The sequence below is a fragment of the Sphaerodactylus townsendi genome, linkage group LG11, assembly GCF_021028975.2.
Source record: "Sphaerodactylus townsendi isolate TG3544 linkage group LG11, MPM_Stown_v2.3, whole genome shotgun sequence".
In the NCBI taxonomy this organism is placed as follows: domain Eukaryota; kingdom Metazoa; phylum Chordata; class Lepidosauria; order Squamata; family Sphaerodactylidae; genus Sphaerodactylus; species Sphaerodactylus townsendi.
This window is the reverse complement of record NC_059435.1, coordinates 54,785,259-54,804,409: the sequence shown is the minus strand read 5'-3', so window position 1 is coordinate 54,804,409 and position 19,151 is coordinate 54,785,259. Positions and strand designations below refer to the sequence as shown.

General features: G+C 43.8%; 1 protein-coding gene across 7 annotated transcripts in view; it reads right to left on the bottom strand.

Annotated features, from left to right (window-relative positions):
• CACNB2 (calcium voltage-gated channel auxiliary subunit beta 2) overlaps positions 1 to 7,651 on the bottom strand; it is a 158,940-nt gene extending 151,289 nt beyond the window's left edge. For 3 of the 7 annotated variants that reach the window (XM_048510588.1, XM_048510592.1, XM_048510590.1), the window contains exon 1: positions 7,201 to 7,647. In XM_048510588.1, the coding sequence (XP_048366545.1) occupies positions 7,201 to 7,317 (117 nt within the window). In that variant the 5' untranslated portion in view covers positions 7,318 to 7,647. Of the gene's footprint in view, positions 1 to 7,200 lie in introns of all 7 variants that reach the window. The other 4 variants (XM_048510589.1, XM_048510593.1, XM_048510591.1 and 1 more) reach the window with 2 other exon arrangements.
• Positions 7,652 to 19,151: the final 11,500 nt, after the last annotated feature.

Genomic DNA, 19,151 nt, shown 5'->3' with positions numbered 1-19,151 from the left:
TGAATTTTGGGGTGGGAGTGTTGACCACTCACCTCTGCTTGGCTCCTCTCCTGGCTGGGCACACCTCCTTCCCCACCTCCTTCTGGGCGCTCTTGTTTACTTTCCCCCACAGCAGGTCTCCCAGTAATCCAATGGAACTTCACTAATTTTCATAATGAAAGAAAATTCCTGATCTTAGGTGATTTGAATGAAGTGGTTAGACATCTGTTATGTGTACTCAGCTACAAAGGTGAATAAATAAATAAGTAAATAAATAAATAAATAAAATTTTATCAATTTCATTGATAAAAGCCCAGGATCTTATTGGAACTAATTGTGCCCAGTAAACTACAGCTGTAAGACCTTGTAAGACAATGTGCGTGACAGTTACAGTAAAACTGTGCCTTTATGCAGAAAGCTCTTTGGACTACGTAGTGTGCGAAATTTGAAAGGTGAACAGCCCTTACTGCAATAAGGTTGATGATGGTTTGCTGCAATTTTACTCACTACAACTGATAGGATACCTTTAATAAGGAAGGCTCATAGGTCAGTTGTTAAGCATCTGCTTGGTATGCAAAAAGTCCCAGGTTTAATCCCAGCATCAGTGTGTTCAAGGTGTCTGAAATTATTTGTTTAGCAAATTCCAAGGGGATATAAAGATGAAAAAATGAAATTCTCTAAGATGGCATCAAAATGTTTTGAATTAAAGAATTACTTATTTAACATTAGACATTCTTCCTGCATTGTTGAGGACACATTTTCAGAGTTTCCTGAATCGCACCCAGACCTCAGGAGAAAGGGATTCCCCAGTGCCCACAACCTCTACAGGCATTGGGGGAGGAAAAGGTTAATGAAGAGAAGGAAACCCAAGACTCTTAGAGTTCTGTTTCACAAAGGTCATCTGACAACAGGTTGTCAGAGCAAAACTCCAAGAGCAGAATGGAATTGACAGTGCAATCCTAAGGAAACTTTACTGGGAATAACCATCACTGCACAGACAAACACTTCTAATGCGGTGGGACTAAGAGATAACCCTTCAATACTACGGCAGTGGAAAGTTACAGGATCTGCAGAATTCAGGAGAATCAAGAATTTAAAAATGCCAGCATCAGCAAGGAATGAGCCAACACTATGAAGGAAGCATCTGGTGTATTTGCCAAATCCCATCTATCCAGGTAAGACTGCAACCAGCAAATTAAATGGAGCTGATGCAAAGTTTTCCTAGCCATTAGTACAATGTGTGCGTAAAGCAGCAGCACAGAAGCTAATAGCAGGCACAGGCACAGAGTCAAAAGTCAGAGGAAATTGACAAACAGTTGCCTACCTCCAGTTCACCTGCAATGAATAGAAATTACTTATCACTTTATTGTCTATATTCATTTCATGTATTTAACTTTAGCCATTTAAACTACAACTACATTGTATCCCATTCATTCTAACAGTGATATCATATGATACTTAAGTTGGGTGAGAGTGGCATGCGTGGGGCAGAGCAAATCTTTGTCTAGGGGTCCTTGGTGACTCTTAGAAGTCCTTCTCTTGATCACATCAGTTTAACCTTTGGCCAAGATTGGGAACAGAAACTGCTGAATGCCTTCTGGATAACTCAGCAGCCTTTGATGCTTTTTAACAGAATCACAATTTGCAATTGAAGAAGAAGAAGAAGAAGGAGGAGGAGGAGGAGGAGGAGGAGGAGGAGTTCAGATTTATATCCCCCCTTTCTCTCCTGTAGGAGACTCAAAGGGGCTTACAATCTCCTTTCCCTTTCCCCCTCACAACAAACACCCTGTGAGGTAGGTGGGGCTGAGAGAGCTCCAAGAAGCTGTGACTAGCCCAAGGTCACCCAGCTGGCGTGTGTGGGAGTGTACAGGCTAATCTGAATTCCCCAAATAAGCCTCCACAGCTCAGGCGGTAGAGCAGAGAATCAAACCCGGTTCCTCCAGATTAGATACACGAGCTCTTAACCTCCTACACCACTTAACCTCCTAAGCATTGTTCTGGCTTCCTTCTTAAACAGAAATGAGTGCCTAGAGAAGATATTTCTTCAGTTTTGGCATCACAGTTTAGAAATACCTCCCAGAAAGATCTGACAAGCTTCTTCTTTATATAGTTTTAAATATCAAGTAAGAACATCTTTGTTTCTTCAGGCTAAGAACAAAAAATTTATCTAGTTTACAACAATAAATTTACAATAATTTTGACTTCAGCTTTTAATGTGATATTATTTAGAAACCTTTTTAAAATATAATTATAGAAAAACAGTTAAAATTCTTAAAAGCTAACTTAATTAAGGTCACACTATATACACTCTCTCTCATTCTCTCTTTCTCTCACACACACACACACCCACACACCAGAGTATTTCTGTCTTTCACAAAATCTCTCACTTTCAGCTATGACCAAAAAACTTTATATAGGTCGATTACACAAAAGACATCTGCTGTGCGAATTGGCAAAGGTGCTTCACCGCAAGATTTCTTGTACAGACATATTTCCTCAAGCCCTGCTTTCACTTTCTCTTCTCCCTGCAGCAAGCAAGACCACTTCTAGGATGAATTTAATTTTGCCTTGCAGCCAGAGTGGGCAGATTTGCCAGTGAGCACAGCTTTGCCCTGGACCTCTTCCCTCTGCCCATAGTCAGCCTGCCTAATCTCACCCCCCACTCTCTCCCACTGCTTTGTATGCTTGCCCCTCCACATCTCAAAACGCTTATATCAATACATTGATAAGAACAACAGAAGCAGGGTCTATTTCTGGTTCCATCCCACCTCCTCCACTCTGCTTCCATCCCACCTCCTCCACTCTGCCTCTCCAATGATTGGGAGGGCATTTAAAAAACTTTCTTTCAGACGAGCTTATATTTTAAAAACAAGTCTCTGTCTTGCAGCAGCAGAGAGTGGGTGTTTTTATCGGGGAAGGGAGGGAAAGAGAATATCTGTGAGATCTCCACATTTAAGTCTGTTGTTGGGTGGACTTAAGAGAAGCAGCAAAAGGGGAGGGCAACTGAAACTTCAGCAAGCCACTGTGGGGCAGGTACTGGGCTGCCTCCTTGCATGTAAACAGAGAAAAGGAGAGTCCTCTGCAAGCCCACTGCGCAGAGAAGAGTCCTGAAGTAAGGGTTCTCTGTCTAATCAGCCATATTTTAAATTGTCCTTGATTAACTACCAAAATGTTGTTTTGCTAGAAGAATAAAAGGCAGATCCCACCACTGCTGCCTTTCACTGCTGAAAACAACATTGCTAGTCACTTTAATGAACCATCTTAAGAAATACTTCCAGTGCAATCTTCTAGGGTAGAACTAGATATTAGTCCATAAAAACGGCAGGAGTTAATTTGAGAAAACAGCCCAAAGGGAAGGCCTCTCCTTTCCCATAGAAATTGTCCTGATCCAGGCAGGGCCTGGCAGCACCTAGGGAAATAAATATTCTGCAACTGTAGAATTGAGGGTAAAGAAGGCAAGTCAGTGCAAGAGTGTCCTGACCCAACTTGTGGACTAATATCTTGACTAGTTCAGGCCTAAGTCCATTGAAATAAACAGACTTAAGAGGCTGTGACTTTATTTAGAGTTCTATTTTATTGCTAATTTCATATCACCCACTCTGACCAAGAGCTATCCACTAGAGTATTATACTAGAGATCAAAACAAAAGGAGTACTAGTGCTTTGTGTTACTTTCTTTCCTTTACAGTTTTTCAAGATGTGATGCTCTTCATAAAAAGAAGCCAGGTAGAATTGTGCAAGTTGATTTGCATAATTATTTTTCATGCCTTGGTGATCAGTGACAGGCAGCCATTCACTTTACAAACAATGCAATACTCTTGTCAGATTCTCCGGGTAGGTAGCATTTGGGATCATCAAAGCTAAAATTTCTTTTTTCAAAGGACATTTTGTAACAGTGTTCCAGTTCATTTATTTACTTCATTTATTCCCTGCCTCTTTTTCCAATGGGGACCCAAAGCAATATACATCATTCTCCTCTCCTCCATATTATCCTTGCAACAATCCTGTAAGATAGTTAGGTAGAGAGCGTACAGCTGGCCCAACAAGCTTCCACAGCAGAGTGGGGATTTGAACTAAGGTCCCTCAAATCCTACCCCAAAATTCTAACCACTCACCACTATCAATATTAAGAACTTATTTAAACAATAGGAGTGACACAAGTCTCATTCAGGTCCCCCAGTGCAACTCATAGCCACACTTGCAAAGAGGTTCTCACCATTTTAAAGCATGCTGCCACCCGGTGCAGCTCCAAACACTGCAAACATGGAGGAGGGGCATAAGGTTCCTTCCTGCACCATTTCTGCCAGCAGAAATAGCCACGGAGAGCTCAGTTTGCCTCTTCCTTGGGCTCCAGGTGTCCTCAATCACATGATCTTAGCACAGGGGTCGGCAACCTTTTCCACCCAAAGAGCCATTTGGACCGGTTTTCCACGGCCCCGAAGATCTACTGAGCCAGAGAGGCAGCTCTGCACAAAGTCGCCTCCGGTTCAGCTCCTCCACTCACCTTTCCTGCCAGGAGGCGGAGGCGCCAGGCAGGGAAAACCCCTCTGCCTGACAGAGCAGAGGGGAGATGGCAGCCACGGCCTGCCCAGTGCCATGGCCTCTAGCACTGCAGGAGGCAGCAGCACCAGGCAGGGAAACCCCCTCTGCCTGATGGAGCAGGCAGCTGCCTGCTCTGTGGGGCAGAGGGGGGATGGCGGCTGTGAGGATGGCAGAGAGGGGATGGCAGCTGCTCTGAAGGGACATGCCCATGCTGCCCTCCAACCCCCAGGGGTCAGAGGGCAGCGTGGACGTGTCCCTCCAGCCCTCCAGAGAAGTGCTGGAAGGAGAGGTGAGTGGAGGGGACACTAAAAGCGGCGCCCTCATGCACGTAGCTGCCTACGGTTTGGCCCCTCCACTCACTTTTCCTTCCAGCGCTGCTCTGGAGGGCTGGAGGGACATGCCCACGCTACCCTCTGACCTCCAGGCCATGTGGAGCTGCAGTAAAAGGCTGAAAGAGCCGCATGCGTCTCTGGAGCCGCGGGTTGCAGATCCCTTCTTAGCACATGTGGGGTGCAAAGAAGGGGCACAAAGGATCCCCCACAATGGTTTCTGCTAGCAAAAATGGCACGGGAGGAAGTCTGAAGGCGCTTCTCCACACTGCCATGCAGAGCAGTGGAAGACTTTGAAAAGGTAAGTCCCCCTATGTACATGTGCATGTGAATCATGCCAAGGTAGCATAAGTTCTTATAATGTGGCTACCTGGATCTAGACTTTTGGAAATGCTGTCACCATTCATACAGAAATGGGGGGGGGGGGGGATAAGTTGGCCAACAGTATATACGGATTGCTTAGTATATGACACCTAGAAGAATCCAAACCTTTCTGTCCAATTTGATAGAAATATCCAGGATCTTTTGTATTCATTAATGAAACAAATCATTGTCCTTCAAGAACATGTGTATTGAAATTATCTGTTTTTAAATCAGATGCATACATTTGTTGTATTTTCATTCTGTCAAGGAATTATGAATTGCAAGTGATTTGTAGCTGTATCTATTCTGTACTTTAAACACCAACAGCATGTTGTTGTATTACAATGCGAACGTTTATAATAAAATAAATTCTAACACATACAGACAGATCCAGATTCCCTTGATCCTGATGCGTTTATAACATATGCAGCCCCCTAGCACAAAATTGAGATAACCTGGGGTACCATACAATTAGTAAAGAAAACTGCACCTTGTGTGTGTGTATGCATAAAATATGTTTCAGTTCCTTTACTACAGAACACTGAATACTACACAGAAATAGATGTGTATTTTATACATGTTTTATTTATTTATTTATTTGATTTATAAACTGCCCCATCCCCAAGGATAATGTGAAGCTTAATTTACTTTCATCTTCCAACATCTGAATGCAGAATGAGAAAGATTAATGAACAACACTGTCAAAAACAGGAAAAACATCCAGTATACCATTGTGGTTAATAGTCCTCCAAATGTGTATTTTAGACTGTGAAAAGAGTGAGCAGAATTGCTGGGAATCACTGTCTACTCAAATTAACACATCTTGTTAAAGTGTATTTGAGATTTTTTTAAAAAAAAAAATTACTGATAGAACTGTCCCTTCCAACCTCTCCTACAATAATCTCTATCTTGCCCATAAAGAAAATCCCTATCTTCTTGTTTGACTCTGAATCCACAGGATGACCACAAAGTGTTAACCAAGGCATAATAAATGCATCAAATGTTACTTTTCCAGCATCTACTCGAACATGACATTTGGTGTTTCAAAAACGTGTATTTTAGAAACACACGTGCATCTCAAGAACTCCTGATTGGCCACCACTCCCTGAAGCTTGTACCCATCTGGGAAAGCATGTGTTTTGCCAACTTGATGTGCCAGCCAGTGTTGCCCCTTTCCTTCCCTCTTCCCAACTCCGGCTGTTCCTGCCTGTATCTTCTCTTAACCAGATAAGAGCAAGAATGAAGTCTTCGGTAGAACGAAACGTCCAAGACACAAAGACCACATCAGCCTACCCTGTTGCAATGAAAGTAATTTTCAAGCGCTCTGAAAAGAAAAGGGAGACTATTCTAAATCAATGATCGCGGCTGATATTAGAGGCAGTGATTCCAAATCAGGGGTTGGTAAAACATCAAGGCTAGAAAAGGTCAGGTGGGTCTCTGGGCTCGCCCCCTCCACTGCGGCCACCCAGTCTTGGAGACCCCTATGCCCCAGAGCGGGGAGGGACGGGAGTGGGGACAGGGCCGCCCCGCCGGGTCTCACCTCTCCCGCAGAAGGATGGGACGGAGCCACTCCACCCCACCCAGCCCCACCCTGCTCAAGTGCCCCGTCCAGGGACTTCTTGCTCCGGCTTTTCCTTTGGGCGGTGCGGGGCTGGGACTGGCTGCGGGTAGGGCGCTTTCCAGCGATGTTTCTAGCCCCCAACCCCAACCTCTGAACCTAATAAACTGACTGCAAGCAGGGTAGACTTTTATCTTTATGTCCCTGATCTGGGACTGAACAAGAGCGGAGCCGCTTCTGCATTTCCTGCTTTCCTCCTCATGGAGACAGAAAGATGGAAGCCATTAACCATTGAAAGAGAATAAAACTTCTCCAGGCAGAAGACGGCAACCGCCCCGGACTACTGGGGGGAAGGGGAGCCGCCTCCGCCCCCCTTCTTCCTACCCCCTTCCGCGGTGCTCCCCCCGCTCCCCCCTCCCCCATGCCTCACCTGCACTGCCGTGACCAGCGCTGGGGGGTTGTCCAGTAGCTGCTCCATCTGCATCTCCTGCGCCGCCGTCACTGCTGCCGAAGTGGGAGGCGATTTGGACATGTCACTTTGCACCATTGGAGAAAAAGTCGCAGGCGTTTTCAGCAACAAAGCGCCTCGGGAACGGAACTGGAAATTAATTGCTCTCCCCCCCACGCCTTCGGCGGTGGCGGCGACCCTTATTGTTGCAGCACGAGGACGGGGCTGCTGCTGCTGCTGCTGCTGCTGCTGCTCGTTGATGGATGGGCCATTTCCAAACGATGAAGTGCTTGCTAAGTGGGGTGCCGGCAGGAAAGGGAGACGGGCTCCTCCAAGTCCAGGCTCCTGCTTCGCCCTGGCTGAACTACCGTAGTCTCTGCTTCAGAGAATGGAGCACGGCAGCCGCTACTACAGCCGACGAAAGGGGAGGAGCCGGAGAGAAGCTGAGAGTGACAACAACGACCCTCCCTTTCTCCTCTCTTCTTTATTTTCCTCCCCATCCTCGAAACCAATGGATGGGGGGAAAGCGCGCGAAGAGGCTGAGGTCGACAGCGGCCGTCGAAAAGGAGCCAGGAATCTATTTCGGGGGAACTTGCAAACTGTTATAGCTGAGTATCTGCCGCGCCGGGTTGTCTGAGGAACTTTATTGTGAAGGGAGGAACTTCAGTTCGTTGGTTAGACTTATGCCAGCCTTCAGGATCCTTCCACAAAATGACTTTTCAGCGCAGAGGCTGAGCCTCCCAACGGAACAGGAGAAATTCAAGGGCTTGATGACTTGTAATAAGAAATACCTGGTGTCTGCGGTACAAGATGGACTGAGCTTGTCACAGTCTTTTGTGGCTGGAGGATGCTTAACGTCCTGGAAAAGCACACAAAACTAACCAGTGCTGCGAGCCTGCAACTGCTGCTGTTGTGAAGGAAAAGATCCAAGAAAGCCAAATTGTAGTTAGTTTCGTTCAAGAGTATAAGCCCAATCTTCAAATGCACTGTCTTCCCAGTGGCTGAACCATGCATCCAATTGTACAGGCAATACTAACTTTAACAAACCAGTGGCCAGGCTCTGAATAAGGTAGTCTTCTTCACTGCGAAGATGCTCACAAGCTCAAAAAGGCCCTGTGCTGTGCTCTAGCACATTTTGATAATATTTATATATGGGAAAGTATACAATCATCAGCATTTGGAAACCAGTAGTGTTTGGGTGGAGACTTCCACTGCAGAGGCATGCAATGGCAACCATCTCTGAACATGTTTTGCTTTGAAAACATTAGGGGGTTGCCATAAGACAGCCGTGACTTATTATATATAAATAATTGTTTCTACACTTTATTATAATTTCCCTTAAGCCATATCTTCCATTTGACAATTTCAGCGATGGCTTCATTGGCTTTTCTTAGCATGGTAATATGTTGGTTGTATTGTTGAAGGTTTTCATGACCAGAATCAACTGGCTGTTGCGGGTTTTCCAGGCTGTGTAGCCGTGATCTGGTAGTTTTAGCTCCTAAAGTTTTGCCCTCATCTATGGCTGGGATCTTTGGAGGCATGTCCCTTTGCCACAGAGAGAGACACTGTGGCATGCCTCCAGAGATGCCAGCAATAGATACGGGTAAAAAGTTAGAAGCTAAAACTACCGGACCACAGCCACACAGCCCAGAAAACCCACAACAGCCAGTATGCTTTTTGTGTTCTAGTCTTTTGTTTTGTTAGTATCTATATTTATTTTATAATATAGTATCTTTATTTATTTATTTTTATTCATTAGATTTTTTTACCCTGCCCATCCCCAGAAGGGGTTCAGGGCAGCAGTACAACAGCATAACATAAAATTCAATAAAAACAATAAATGTCCTAAAACATAAAACAACAATACAATATAATGCAGCTTAAAAACAACCAAGATGGAGACTTAAAAACCCTTACAGTCCTGCCCCATTTTGTGACTCTGGGTCTTGTGCCTTAGTTGGGAGGTACATCAAAAGCAGAAGCGACATTGGAATTCAACAGTGCCCCAACACACACACACACCCCAAAACCCCAGAGGTTGGAGTTTCCATTAGCAGCTCTTAATCTGACACAAGCATCTTGCGAACAGTAAGGAGGATACTGAAGTTCGTGCCAGATAATACCTTTCACAGAATTTCCCTTGAGGCTGAGTACTGAGTCTTAGACTTTGCGCTGGATTTGTCCAGAGCTCTGCCAGGCACACAACATCCACAGGCCTTGGTAGATGGCCACAGCCGTGATGATGTCACCGGCGTAGGACGAGATCTGTCACTGGGGCATGATCGTGGCCGCCAGCATGGCCAGCCAGCCCAGCAGGGCCAGCACAAGGCCCAGCAGCTGCAAGCCCGAGTTGGCCATGGCGGGAGATGAATGGGCAGGCCAGGCAGAGCATCCCCACCAAGTGGTGAGCTAGCAGGCAGTGGTTGTAACAGTGATAATAAAGAATGATTCTTTTGTTGATGTGAGACAGAAGCACTTTAAATATAAAACAAAAAGGTACGAGCTTTGCTGGAACTGTCTGTTCAAGTATTTTATGTTCATATACTTCTCAAGCATACCACCGTATGAAGCAACTGTATAAGGAAGAATCAGAAGAGAGGAATGTAAAGCAGCCCTGCAAAGATGGTTAGGTCATCAGTCCTCATTCACAAATCCAAATGATTGTCTCCAAAGTCAACCAGGCATCTTACAAAATGCTGCCTTTCTCTCTGCAGGCCTCTTGAAACAAGGGCCTGCATATATCACCTATTTCATGTAACAGGGAAAACTTGCATCAGTCTACCACGCAGTTAGTACATTAAAGGAATGACAGTAAATTCTTAAAGAGCATGCTGTTGTGTTCTGCTTCTCTTTAAATGTCTGTTTAATCTTAGAATAATCTGTTGGCGTTAACTATGGAGATGAAAGTGGGTGTCAATGTGTTGCTATCATTTGAAAACGCATGAAACTGCTTTAAACTGAATCAGCCCATCAATCCATCAAGGGCCACATTATCTAATCAGACTGACAGCAGCTCTCCCAGATGTCAGGTAGATATCTCTCACATCACCTGGTTCTTTTTAACTGGAAATGCCAGGGATTAAATCAGGGATCTTCTGCATGCCAACCAAAGTCTCTTCTACTGAATCTCCACAACCCCTCCCTTTCTGTAAAGTGTTACTCTTCCCAGTAGTGCTCTTACTGACCCTCTTCCTTGACAGGGTGTGTGTTGTATGTTTATATCTTTTAAAATATTAAACCATTGGTATTTTAATAATTCTATAAACATTTCAAATAGTATTTAAATGTTTTAATGCCTGGTGTTCACTACTTTCGGGATTGTATTGGGTTGAAAGGCAGCATATTAATAAATTTAAATTGGCCGGCAGCCAAAGGGCAGTGGCACAAGGGCGCCGCCTGTTGTGGGCCCGTTGGGGACTGTTTGGGTAGGGTTATGCTGTAGGTGGAGCAGACTATGTTAGCTTATTGTATTTTAGTATTGTAATTGTGTGATGCTATGATTATTGATGTTTTGCTGTTTATGCTGCTATGCTGCTATGATTATTTGTGATGCTATGATTATTAATGTTTTGCTGTTTATGCTGCTGTGATGCTATGATTATTGTGATGCTATGATTATTGATGTTTTGCTGTTTATGCTGCTGTGATGCTATGATTATTGTGATGCTGTGATTATTGATGTTTTGCTGTTTATGCTGCTGTGATGCTATGATTATTGTGATGCTATGATTATTGATGTTTTGCTGTTTATGCTGCTGTGATGCTATGATTATTGTGATGCTATGATTATTGATGTTTTGCTGTTTATGCTGCTGTGATGCTATGATTATTGTGATGCTATGATTATTGATGTTTTGCTGTTTATGATGTTGTTGTTGTTTGCCATCCTGAGCCCTATGGGGGTGGGTGGGATATAAACAAACAAACAAACAAATAAATAAATAAATAAAGTATGTGTTTTATTGATAACTAATTGTTTGAACAAGAAATCTGCTTTTAGTTTTTCTGGGAGACCCATTTGTAGACTATTTTGTTGAGAGAAAGATTGAATCTGTTAGGACAGTCAGTGCTGTCTTTGTTACTGCTTTATTATGTTCCTTGTCTAGTTTAAATCTGCGGTACACTAAAGAGAAACAGTGAGAACATTCCATTCTTGCCTGATGTCCTTGAATGACTTTGTAAAGAGAACAATGAACACCAATGTATACATGACTAGGTTATACTGGGTGGCTGTAAGTTTCTAATGAGCAAGTCTAATATACCACAGTAATCTAGTCAAGCACTGTCTTTTAGCAATACTAACCATTCAGTAAAGGCTCAGCTTGCCACCAAATAATGAGGAAGGAGCTGCAGTTAACCTTCTCTCTCGTTCTCCTTGTCACTTTTATGATATACATGTTTGCAAACACTCACACTATGTATTTGAGTAAGCTCGTGAAGCTTCTTATTTATTTAAAATATTTATTAGCTACCTTTCTTCTTTACAAAGCTCACAGCAACTTACAATATTGGTAAAATGCTTAAATTGTATTAAGAACATAAAACCAGAATTTAAAATCACAATTTAGGACTGAGAGTCAGCTTGGTGTAGGGGTTACAAATGGTGGACTCTGGAGAGCTGGGTTTGATTTCCCCACTGCACTACAAGGCCTCCCAACACATCCCTCCCTGTCCCATCCAAAACATGGCCATGTGGCTGGAGATGCCAAGGTCTCTCCCCCAACCAGAAGACAAGGCATACTTGGAGACCCAATAGACAATGCTGTGGCTGACAATCCAGATAGTCCTGTGATGGCCTGAAAGGTCTGAAAGACAAAAAACATTAGTTCTCAAACCAGGGTGAACATATCTCCTAAGAAGGAAAGAACGACATGGGTTGGCTATGCCCAGTGCCTTGCAATAAAAGGAAATGGCAGCTAGGTGCATGCGCAAGGTCTTGGAGGTCTGGCCTTGACCTTGAGGGTGTGCCAGGTAGCGAAGGACCATCTCCTCTGTAAAGGGGGTGAAAATGTGAGGGACAGAGGGTTGGAACCCTCCCTGACTGCTCGTCCATCTGCCCTGCCACTTGCTCCATTGGCAGGGGGCCCAGAGCCCACACCCAGTGGCTGCTTGGGGTGGGGCCTGTTGCCCCACCTGTTGCTCCGGCTGCTGGAAAGGCCCTCAACTGTTAGCTTGGTTGTTGGAACTGGAAACCAGGCTTCTGGGCCCAAAGCATCTTGGAACTGACTGATAGTTCCTGACTGATCTCATCACCCAAGATCTCTGATTGGTGGCTGCTCAGGAGGCGCTGCTAGGGCCTGGAGGCCCTGGAAACCTTATAAGGTGCCTGGGGAGGCCATCTTCTTCCCTGTGCAGAGCATTCCTTGGATACCATGGGCTTGGTCCTGCTGTGAGCTGGGTGGGCTCCCCCATCGCCACTAGGTGGTAAAGGAGCCCCTGAGACTGCATGTGGCACAGCCCTTGTAGTGCCATGGAACCTCCACATGGGGCAACTACTTGTTCTTTCCCCTCACACTTACTATTCTCCTTACATCTCCATTGGGGTTTTTTGGCTTTTATTAGTTAGCAGTTTATAAACTGGCAGGATGACTGACAGATATGGAAAGGGTGCTAGATATGGAGAGGGAAAGGCAGAAATCTACACCTTCCTTTCCAGTTTCCCAAGGCCAACTTTGCGTATGTTTATTCATTCTTTCTTTCTTTCTTTCTTTCTTTCTTTCTTTCTTTCTTTCTTTCTTTCTTTCTTTCTTTCTTTCTTTCTTTCTTTCTTTCTTTCTTTCTTTCTTTCTTTCTTTCTAAAAGATCATACCAAAGCAGGTTTAGGAAAAACTGCACAGTACCAGAGAAAACTTTGAAGGGAGATGGCCAGAAAATGATGTTGTGTGGAAACCTCCCAGACAAACCAACACAGTTGAGGAAGTGAGCTGGAGATAAAACTCTGTGTGGGAGTGGAAGACGACGCCCATCATTTTCCCAGCCAGAGCTAATAGCACCCAAGGCAGGGGAGTCTTGGTGAGATAATGCCAAGTTGGATTGGTGAAACCTTCTCTCCTCCTTCATTGTAATTCCAATCCAAATCAAGTCAGCACACAGATATTATTTAACTTTTTAAAAAGCTGCAGAGAGTTAACAGTGCATTTCTTGTCTTGCTAGACCCTCGGTAGTGGTGTGCAAAATTGCAAACTTTGCTTATGTGATTTTATATAATGTTATTATACTCTGACAGTGTGGTTTTAAGGAACAGTAAATCTTAGCTGGTACTTTCCTCCATGTTTCTGGTTATCTCAAGGCTAGCCTCAGCATTTTCTCCACTGAAATGAAAAGGTTAAAGTGCTATTTCCTGCAGTTCTGCTTCTTGCTTCTGTAGCAAGGTTATATCATCTCTGCCTCTGTTGGGCCTCCTTTGGTGTACAAAGGAGGGAACAACTGGGTTACATGATTCCACACTGACTTCCTGTTGCACAGGGTTTCCTTTTCAGGTTTAGGTAGAAGGGACAAATAAATTGTGGGGGTGAGGGGTCAGGGACATTATTGTTGAATAATCACATTGAGCACACACACAAAAACAGGTACATTGACTGCCCCTTTCCCAAAGGCACAGATGCAGTAGCAATTGCTCTGATGGTGCCATCTTAGTGCATAAAATTTATTTAAAGCTTTAAAGTTCTCAAATAATTTCACATAATTATCTTAGTAACACTTTCAACATCTTTGTAAGATAGCTCAATATTAGGCTGAGGGGATTAGATTGAGAGAATTATTAAGCATATGTTTAATAATGGTTTACACTGATCTGTATAATACAGAGCAGTACGTATTCTAAAGATTAATCATATAACAGGATGATGGGAGGAATCCTGTATATTCTACACTGATTGGGTTTTAGGAAGTGTGTAGTTTTTCCAGATACAATTATTATGATGTACTTTCCTGCGCTGTTTTACAATGTTCATTATAGAATTGTTGCTCTTGGGGCTTATTTAACTGTACAGGCGATGCAAGCTATGTTGGAGGTTCCCTCAGCCCATCTCACTGTCAAACATACTCTTGGGTATTTACCTTTAAAAACTGCTGGGTCACTTGGTGCAGCTCCAAGCATTTTCCCCAGTGGAAAAAGCCATTGGGGGAGGGGGGGGTTCCTGCTTTCTCACTTCGTGCTCCATGTTTTCTTGATCAAAGAATCTCTGGATACAAGGAGCCTGAGGAAAGGGCAGACAGCCCCATGGCCATTTCTACTAGGGAAACTGCAGCAGGTGGGAAAATGCTCCCCCTCCATCACAGTGTTCAGAGCTGCATCTGAGCAACTCATCATTTTTTTAAAAAAATATGAGTCCCGAAGAGTGTGTGTGATGGATTTGGGGTACTCCCAACATGGCTCACATCACCTGCATTGTTTAGATCAGTGATGGCAAACCTTTTTGAGACCGAGTGCCCAAATAGCAACCCAAAACCTACTTATTTACTGCAAAGTGCCAAAGCAAGAATTTAACCTGAATAACCCCCTCAAGCAGGGGCCAGCCTGCTGTAGCCTCCAGGAAGTCCCACATACGCCACTCTGCGCCTCTCTAGCATCTCTGCCGCCTCTGCCCCCTCCCCCCCGGGCAGCAGCCACCTGGAGCACAGGCACCAGGCCCGCCAGCCGAGTCCTCCCTGCTCGCTGAGGTGCACACACATCGAGCCCAGTGGCCCAGGCCAGCCTAGATGTGCGGGGGGAGCGATTTCCCCCCCACATGACGAACTCTGCACACGCGTGCCCACAGAGAGGGCTCTGAGTGCCACCTCTGGCACCAGTGCCATAGGTTCGCCACCACTGGTTTAGATGCACCATTATGCATCAACATATCCAATTAAAAAAACCTTTCAGATTCCCCCTTCCCCACCAGCAAACTAATATCTTGTGCTGATTTTGTCACTATTCACCTGTATCTTTGATATATAACCATTTCTATATCACAGCAATATGTTCTGTTTGGAGCAATATAAACACAAGAAAATCAAAGACCACGTTTTTTGAGCTTTCAGTTTGTACCAGTAACCTGAATAGATAAGCCTGAAAGATGAAGTCTGCTACCATTTTCAGTCTCAGTTATCACAAAAAACTGAAGCCATCTTTTAAATGTTGAAAATTTAACATCAAAAGAGATTGGTTTTTTAATTGCAATAATTTATCACAGGAAGACCGATATGTACGATTTTATGAGAAAAGAGAAAGGTTCGGAAAATGGTAAACTTCACTGTGAAATGGAAAGTTCAAACTCAAGGCTTCACTGAAAACTAACAGAGAGCAAGAGATCCATGGCAACAGGGACCAGAGCAACATACTCTCAGTAAGAGCTTTTATTCCCCACAGGGTGTAAGACATTGCTTTCCTAATCACAGCATGGAAGACAGAAAAAAGTTCTTTGTTTTGTTTGCACTTTATAATTTTTACTGTGTTCTGAAATCTCCATCCAACCTTATTGAATACTGAAATGGTGAAAGAGTAAACAACAATCTGAAAGGGACCATAATATCAAAAATGTAGAATTCAAATAAGTAATTAGTCTAAGAAAATTACCATCATATGAACCTCAAACCATTTTCAAGGGAAAGCCTACAGCTTCCAGGTTTATGCACTCAAAATGTGACCAACAATCTCCTGAGTACAAACACAGCTGTTGCAGTGGGTTTGATCCATCACTAGATGACTTTCCACAAGAATCTCAACAGGAATTGGGAACTTTACAAATATTTCCTACCAAAGTAAGGCTAGAAGACAGTGCTACACCTTATGCTGTCAGCATGGCTAGATCCACTTCCAAAAGTAAACGTAGGCCCTTTCCGCACGGGCGGAATATGGCACCCTGGGGATGGCAAAAACGCCGTCCCCAGGGAGCCATTCGCACAGGGGGCACAGCTGCTGCGCAGCCGCGCCGGCGCGAAGCCGGCATTTCCAAACCTCGCTCGGCAAGCGAGGTTTACAGGAAACGCCGGCTTGGAGCCGCTGCCGTTCGCACGGCAGTGGCTTCCAGGCGCCTCCCCCCCCCCACCAGGCGACTCACCAGTCCTGCGGCCCTCCGGCGCATCGTCAAGGCCTGAGGACATGTCCCCTTTGCCCTGCGACTCTGGAGCGGTCGCGCAGGGCAGGGGGGCGTGTCCCCTGGCCTCGGCGACGTGCCGGAGGGCCGCAGGACTGGTGAGTCACTCTGACGACGGCGCAGCTCTGCGCTGTCGTCTCGGCCATTTCTGGGACTGTCCATGCAGACGGTCCCAGAGGGGTCGGGTTGGCGTGGATTACGTCGACCCGACCCCTTCCACCTCCGTGCGGAAACGGCCTTAAAGCCAGTTTCAAAGTCTCTTCTTCATCAGTTGCAAACCCTCACTTCTTCTGTTGCAGAGTTGCAGAAAGTAATGAACTATGTGTCTCAGATAACTATGAATCTTAGATATTTAGTAACTTCTTCACTATTCAGTAATTCTTGATGCAATTAATGGACTTGATGAACTGATACTAGTTTCCCAATGTCTGATTTAGCAGGAGTTATAAATCACCGAATGTTGTAATCTAGAGTCAATTTCTTTGCTTGGAGAACAGTTGGATTACCACACTATAAAACCACATTCCACTAGATATGATTGTCGATAGTGCAAAAAAAAACCCATCAGAAATTTATTTCTGTAACCAAAACTCCCGATGTGGTTTCTTTGGCTTCATCTCAATGTCATTTTGTAGCTCAGTTAGTTCTTCTTCCACTACCCAAACTTCCTCAGTATTTGACAATGGATTTATCATCCAATCTGGAATTTCCATCAAAAGAAGATCCTCAGATCACTCACACATATCTTCATGCAGCATATCCCAGTGGTCATGAAAAAGTTGCAGATCTTCTTGTATTCTACCTTTCTGTTCAAGCTCAGACAGGCTTGAAAACTGGTATAACTCTTGACGGCTTATATTGCATTTGAATAGAATTAACTCAGAGGTGACAGATTTGGTCTTAATATGATTGACTTCATTTCCTTGCAAGCACAAATTCATTTCATTGAATTTTGCAAATAATTCTGATTAATAAGCAGTGTCTTGCCTGATCTCTTTGAGATCATCACTGAGCAAAGCATTCATGTCTTCAAAAAACTCCCCAACAGTGTCAAAAAGGTCATAAAAGCATCTCGCACAGTTGCCTTTTGAAAGCCAATGAACTTCAGTAGAAAGCTCAAAATTTTCATAACACAGAGCTTTCAGAATAGTTGATCATTGAGAGCATGGGCTTTACTCACTGCAGCAATTACTGTGTAATGACTTGTGCAGGCAATCATTGAGGGGGTTTTGCACCCAGAGGTTGCCAGTGAATGGCAAAGACATTTGGCAGTGCTTTTTGTAATGTAAGCAACACACCCACAATAGCGACCAATCATTGATGGTACTCCATCAGTTACACAAGCAAGTATGTTGGTAAATGGAGTTTCTTTGTCTTTGAAGAATTGCTCAACAGCATGAAATTTTGACTCCCCTTTAGTATCTGCTCCTAATTGCCTTGCAAATAACCTTTGAGCTAAACTTTTATAAAGTGCACAGAAGCGAGATGCTAAGATTCATTGCCTGGCAAAATTGACTCATCCAGCTGTAATGTAAATTCCATTGTCCTTAGTGTACTGCACAATGTACCTTCCATGTTTACAGCCATTTCATCTATGTGTCTTTGCCCTGAATTGTTGATAAGAAGAATCATTTTAATTATATTGTGTGGTGACTTATGCAAAACAGTACTTAGAGCCTCACTAACTGCTGATAGGATGTGCTCTTCATCAGTTGTACGTGACTTTCCAAACTTAACAGACAACAATGAAAGGTTACATGATGCAGCAAACTATCAGTGTTCTTGACAGCGACAGTTGCTTTAAATACTTTTAAATGTTAAAAGTGACACATCAATGTTTTTAATTCCATTTACTAATACTAGTCAATTTAGATCTCTTTCAAGCTGCCAGTCCCAGTTAAGATGCTAAACAGCCTCCAAGACATCTCTTCCCCACCTCCATGATTTTAATACATTTTTATATTTCTTTTTAAAAATGCATTGTTTTGACCACATCCAGACAAACTCGTGCGCCCCACTTTCTCTGAGATATTAGCACAGATGGAGACCCTATTCCAGCAGTGATGCTAACTAGAAAGATGCTCTGTTGAAGGTGTGAGGGAGTCTCACATACAACTTCCATTAACACTAATCTCTATACACTGAGAGCAAAGAGAGAGTAGACTCCCATGGTGGTGCTTTCCCACTGAAATCCAGATTGTGAGGGAATCTGCAGTGTAATCAAGAGAAACCATATAGTGGTCTTGTTTTTCTACAGCTTGAAAATGAATTCCTGGCAAAGGGAGGGGGGCTTGTACTAAAATAAAATCAGTTCATTTGAGGAACAGCATGCTGCTGCCTGAAACTGTCTAGGATATTGTGTGAACTATCAAAGAGCCAACTAAAGCAAGGACAATTGGGCTGAGAGGGGTGATGATGATAAGCTTCCTGGAACATCTGGTAATTAATCTTCGTTTTGGAAGATTTTCGAGTGTTGGCTAATGTGCCTGCTATTCCTATTCATGGTAGAAAATGTACAACAGTGCATTTGGCAAGATAATTGCCATGTGTTGCTTATAGTGGAAGGACCAAAAGAAGAGAAAGGAAGAAGGAAAGAAAGATGACCTATTCTAGCAAAATGAATTTTGCAGAAATAACACAGACTTTGAAAAACAATCACATTCGGGGGAATGTTAAATGTAAGAAATTTTGTGCAATGTATTTTTGCCTCGCTTTTGGTTGTTTTATAAGATCAGAAAACTATCTGTTCCTGCCTGGCAGCACATGTGTCCAGTTATTTTTCTTTTTGTATGTGGAAATCTGAAAGCCACAATAAAATTCTCAAATGGGTTATATGGAAATATCAGGCCAGGATAT